This window comes from Frankliniella occidentalis, unplaced genomic scaffold (assembly GCF_000697945.3).
Source record: "Frankliniella occidentalis isolate FOCC.00 unplaced genomic scaffold, Focc_3.1 Scaffold2704, whole genome shotgun sequence".
NCBI classification, from domain to species: domain Eukaryota; kingdom Metazoa; phylum Arthropoda; class Insecta; order Thysanoptera; family Thripidae; genus Frankliniella; species Frankliniella occidentalis.
The window spans coordinates 1,745-7,292 of NW_026269781.1; the positions used below are offsets into that span (position 1 = coordinate 1,745).

The 5,548-nt window shown below is 66.9% G+C and overlaps 1 protein-coding gene across 1 annotated transcript; it reads left to right on the forward strand.

Moving 5' to 3' along the window:
• Positions 1–1,143: 1,143 nt before the first annotated feature.
• LOC113205150 (beta-galactosidase) lies at positions 1,144–5,542 on the forward strand. Its single transcript, XM_052276378.1, has 8 exons — positions 1,144–1,309; positions 1,401–1,562; positions 1,882–2,096; positions 2,482–2,795; positions 2,889–3,191; positions 3,279–3,554; positions 3,815–4,285; positions 4,374–5,542. The coding sequence occupies exons 2-8, from the start codon at positions 1,531–1,533 to the stop codon at positions 4,647–4,649; spliced, it is 1,887 nt and encodes a 628-aa protein (XP_052132338.1). The 5' UTR covers positions 1,144–1,309; positions 1,401–1,530; the 3' UTR covers positions 4,650–5,542.
• The last annotated feature ends 6 nt before the right edge of the window (positions 5,543–5,548 follow it).

The window sequence follows — 5,548 nt, forward strand, 5'->3', positions numbered from 1 at the left end:
ATGGGCAGAGAGAGAAGGGGGGGGGGGCAGAGGACACTGGCCGCCACCCACCCAGCTGCAACGTCATGTTGTTGATGCTGCTGCTGTTCGGTTTCCGTTATAACCCAAACGCGCCGGATTATAAAGAACGCACCGGAGGCCGGCGGCGCGCCAAGCCGGTCAGCTGACCGGCGGAGGTGGTGGGAGGGGGCGGGGAGTCGGGGGAGAAAGGGACACACACGTACACTGTCGCACTCACCCGGGCCGGCGCTGACTAGAGTCCGGACCAGCAGGGACCACCCAGACCCGCCCGGTTTATCACTACGGAGCGGGACTCTGACTGACAGAGACCCGTTGCTCAAGACCTCTCTCCCCCCTTCTCCCGCGCCATCTTTCGCCGTCCTCTCCCGTCCACGCCCTCTCCATCTTGCTGCTCGCCTTTCTTCTCCGCCCCCAAGGCTACTGTTAGTTTCTACGTGACCTACTGGCCATCCCCCAGCCGGACGCCTGCCGAGCCGAGGATAGTCCACCCGCTCGACCGCGCTGCGCTGCACAACTCGATGTTGCCTGACTACCAGGCGTCGTCGCCTCCCGCCTCCTGCCTTGGCCAGCTTCATCTTTTCTCTATTCGCCCCCTAAATTGTAAATTTGGTAAATGTCACCCGTGCTCACTCTTTGTTCTGATTAAGCTTTGCTTTGTTCGAGTGGGTCCCGCCCCGCCCTGTGAGTATAGTCGCTCGGCTCACCGCGACAACAGCAGTTTTTGTTGTGCAACGTGTCGATGGCTCATCGCTGATTGCCGGCGGTGCGTGCCTGACGTGCCATGACTGCTCGCGCTCGGACCCGACGTGCAGGCGTGCCACTGACTCAAGTCATTGACAAACTATTCGGCAACCCCCCGGTCCAAAAGTCGCTTGAAGACACATCCACGGCGGGAATGGCCAAAAGGCGCGACTCATGCACCGGAACCCATGGTGTCCCGTTAATGACTGATACCAGCATACCGCCCCGTCGCGACTTAAGAACAACCAACTTCATCCGAAATTTCAACTTAAATTCCGAAGGCAGCAGGGAGCCCGTCCTCGTGCGACCAGTTCGTCTTGTAGATGAGGGTAGTGAGTCCTCGAGGCCCCTTTGCGGCTATGCCAGACTCTGGCAGGCTTCGCACAGCCCGGAGCTGACCACAGACGCCGGCCAGGCCGCGCGCCAAGGCCCCTGCTCACCATTCGTGCTCACAATTCGTGCCCCCTCTCTGTCTCTCCTTCTAGACGGAGTGCAGCGAGGCGGTGACGGTCCCGGACGACGAGCCACAGGAGCAGAGCGACGCCCGGTGAGTACTGCCACTTACTTGTGAAAACCTTACAACCTACACATAAAGCAACGCCACGAGCAGGGTTGTTGAACGAGTCGTGTCACTGCAGGACTCGCAGCTTCGTGATCGGCTACGAGCAGGACGCGTTCCTCAAGGATGGGGAGCCCTTCCAGATCCTGGGTGGGTCGCTGCACTACTTCCGGGTGCCGAGGGCCTACTGGCGGGACCGCCTGCGGAAGATGCGGCTCGCCGGGCTCAACACGGTCGCCACGTGAGTGCGAGAGAGAGAGAGAGAGAGAGAGAGAGAGAGAGAGAGAGAGAGAGAGAGACAGACAGAGCGTTATATATCGCTGGCACAACCCTCTGCTGAGGTCGTCGACGGGCGCCTGCGGTCCGCGAGGTAGGCCCCCACTCGTACACCAGAGCGGTGGCCTGGAGGGGGCGGCCTATCGCCCGGGCTGCACGCGTCAGCGCGAGAGAATCAGCTAACAACACCGTGGTTATTATATTCGTCGTCGTCGTTGCTTTTTAGCAGACGATACTGTACCTTACAACATCGCAATTTTTAAACTTTTGTTAACCATCCGCAGGTACGTGGAGTGGAGCCTGCACGAGCCCGTCCCCGGCCGGTACGACATGATGGGGGAGCAGAACCTGATGCACTTCATCCAGGTGGCCGAGGAGGAGGGGCTGCTCGTCAACCTGAGGGTCGGGCCGTACATCTGCGCCGAGCGCGACATGGGCGGCCTGCCCCCGTGGCTGCTCTCCATCAAGCCGGACATGAAGCTGAGGACCCGTGACCCAGGTGAGCGCTCCCGCTCCCGCTCCCGCTCCCGCTCCCGCTCCCGCTCCCGCTCCCGCTCCCGCTCCCGCTCCCGCTCCTGCTCCCGCTCCCGCTCCCGCTCCCGCTCCTGCTCCCGCTCCCGCTCCCGCTCCCGCTCCCGCTCCCGCTCCTGCTCCCGCTCCTGCTCCCGCTCCCGCTCCCGCTCCCGCTCCCGCTCCCGCTCCCGCTCCCGCTCCCGCTCCCGCTCCCGCTCCCGCTCCCGCTCCCGCTCCCGCTCCCGCTCCCGCTCCAGCTCCCGCCTCCGCTCCCGCTCCCGCTCCCGCTCCCGCCCGCCTCCTGTGTCGCCCGCCTGTCGCGACACATAGCGAATCCCTCTCACTCACACCCCTGCCCCCTGCCCGCCCAGTGTTCCAGCACTACGTGAGGCGATGGCTGGACGTGCTGATGCCGCTCGTGCGACCCCGACTCTACGGCAACGGCGGGCCCGTCATCCTGGTGCAGGTCGAGAACGAGTACGGCAGCTACCCGGCCTGCGACCGCCAGTACCTCACGTGGCTTCGAGACCAATTCCGGGGGCACGTCCGCGACGCCGCGGTCCTCTACACGACCGACGGCGCTGGTGACGGCTACCTCAAGTGCGGCAAGATCCCGGGCGTCTACGCCACGGTAGACTTCGGCGCACAGAGTGACCCGGTGACCGCCTTCGCCACCCAGCGGAAGGTAACGACATTGTGGCTCAACCAAACGCAACCTCATCGTGCTTTGTTTCGAATAAGTTTGTCATGTCCTCTCGGTCGTTCGACCTGTCTACAGGTGGAGCCTCGCGGCCCGCTCATGAACTCGGAGTACTACCCGGGCTGGCTGACGCACTGGAACGAGAAGGAGCAGAAGGTGGCCGCTGCTGACGTGGTTCGCAACCTTCGTTGGTTCCTTGAGAACCGCGCCAACTTCAACTTCTACGTCTTCATGGGCGGCACCAACTTTGGTTTCACGGCGGGCGCCAACTTCGGCAAAGACTACAGTCCGCAGCTCACCTCTTACGACTACGACGCGCCCCTCAGCGAGGCCGGGGACCCCACTCCCAAGTACCTCGCCATCCGGCAGGCCATCGCCGAGGTGAGCGGAGGGCGTCGCATCGATGTCACCGAGGTTGAGCCGATGTCAGTGATGTCACACTGGAGTCATTCTTACGGGTGTCCACAGTTCACAGGCAAGACCCACGGCCGCGCCCCCACGCCGGCGCGCAAGCTCGACTACGACATCCCCATCCTGCTCGAGAGGGTGGCCGACATGCAGTCGCTTGCCGCCGGGCCCGCCGTGTCCTCGACCTTCCCCCCGGACTTCGAGCAGCTGTACCAGAACTACGGCTACATCCTGTACGAGACGCGTATCCCGACCAACTACGTGCCGAAGAGAGGCAAGAAGCCCCTCTTCATGGCGCCCAAGATCCGGGACAGAGGCGTCGTCTTCCTCGACCAGGTAAGTGGCTTCTCCTCGCGAGGTAGGCAATCCAACGTACGCCAGGGCTCCCCCCTTGACGAGGACAAGCAGTGCGCGGGAGCCGAAGGCGCGGCGTTTCCTCGGCAACAGCCCTTTTTCCTGTTTGACGGTGGCGGCCTCAGCCCGCCCGCGCTCCGGCCCGGGTACGACATGGCGGGCCTGTGAGTGGGGTTGGGCCGGGGGCGGGGTCGAGCCGTGTTGCGGACACGGCTGTTCACTAAGACGACCTCCTTGTCTAGGCCCGGCAAGGCGTGCTCTGCCGCGCCAAGCCCCAGCGCACGGGGCTGCCGCTGTCCGCGGCCGCGCCGGGGCAGCTCCTGTCCGTGCTCGTGGAGAACCAGGGCCGGATCAACTACGGCGGCCGCCTCAACGACACCAAGGGCCTCGGCAACGTCACCCTGGACGGGCTGCCGCTCCGGGGATGGAGCATGACGCAGCTGCCGCTCGACAATCGCACGAAGATCGAGTCGCTGACCAGGCGAGCGGGCCGGCGGGCGCTCCGGAGGCTGCACGCCAACGCGAGCCTGCCCAGGGACCCCAAACGCGACGTGCCCGGCGTCTACCTGGGACGCTTCGTCCTCCCGCCGACGGCCGACGACGTCAACCTCTGGGAGGGCGGCGCCGACGGTCAGCGGCGAGGCGTCTTTGACGACCGTGACGAAGGCCCGCCACTGCCCGACGCGTTTGTCGATACCACCGGCTGGGGCAAGGTGAGCACCGGTAGCACGACGGGAAGGCCTCACTGCTGGAGGTGACTACTTATCGGCGGAAATTTCAACCCACCGTTATCGGTTTCAGGGCGTGGTCTTCATCAATGGTTTCAACCTGGGGCGTTACTGGCCGTCCGCCGGGCCGCAGGTGACTCTGTACCTGCCGGGGTACCTGCTGCACCGCCACCCCACGCCCAACCACCTGGTCGTGGTGGAGACGGACCGCGCCCCCGAGATCCCCACGCTGCAGCTGGTGCAGCAGCCCGTGCTCAACGCCCCCATCTGCGCGCCCACCGCGGGTGGCACAGCCGTCGCCCCGGCAGGAGCCCCCGCCGCCGCGGCCGCGAGGCACTCGTGCTGCTGAGCGGAGGGCGCCATGGCGACGCCGCCCAGGTTGTAAACGACGAGAGGTAGAGCGAAAGAGGCAGACATGAATGACATGACTTGTTGGACAGCGAGGCGCGCCCCCCTGTGCCGCCGGCTGCACCTCCGGCGGGGGCGGGCGCGTCACTGGGCGTGGCACCGGGCGCCGTGATGCCTGCGTCGCCGCCGGCGGCCAGCAGGAAGCCGTACCAGATGCGCTTCCGCACGCGTCCGCGCTGGACGTGGTGCGACGTGCGGCGCCGGGAGGAGGACCAGGACCGCGCCCTGCAGCGCGGCCGGGGGGCGCAACCCAGAACGCAGCCCCAAGACCCGCGCGTCCTCAGGTGCGAGGGCCGCACGCCTGTCTGCCTGCGCTCGTGACCGCCGCGCCGCCGCGCTGACGCCTGCATCCTGGCTCCAGGCCCACGCACCCATACGGCGGCGTGCCTCGACGCAGCCTTCTGTCGGGGGCGGGCCGCGGGGGCGGCGGGGGTGGCTTCCACTGGTGGCGGATGGTCCCTGCCCCCGCCCCAGCCCCCGCATGCAGGCCCACGCTGCGGCCCGCGGGTATCGAGTCGTGCGCCCCGGGCTCCTCGGGGAGGTACTCGGGGTCGCGCGTCCGCCCGGTCCCCGCCCCCCAGCGGCCGGCGGGGCTCCCCAGCTGCCGCCCCCCACGCGTCCGCCCCCGCCCGCCTCCGGGGGGCTCCATCTCGGGGGTGGCGGCCAGCGTGGGGGCGGGCTCCGGCGCGCTCGTGGTGGACCACGCGGTCTGCGCCTCCAAGCACCGCCTGGCGGAGCGGCGCGCCGCCCCCACTCGCCCGCCTTTCGTACCCGCGGGCATCCTGCACCGGCGGGCGCTGCCGGGCTCCCTGCCCAGCTTTGACATGTTCTACGGCCGCC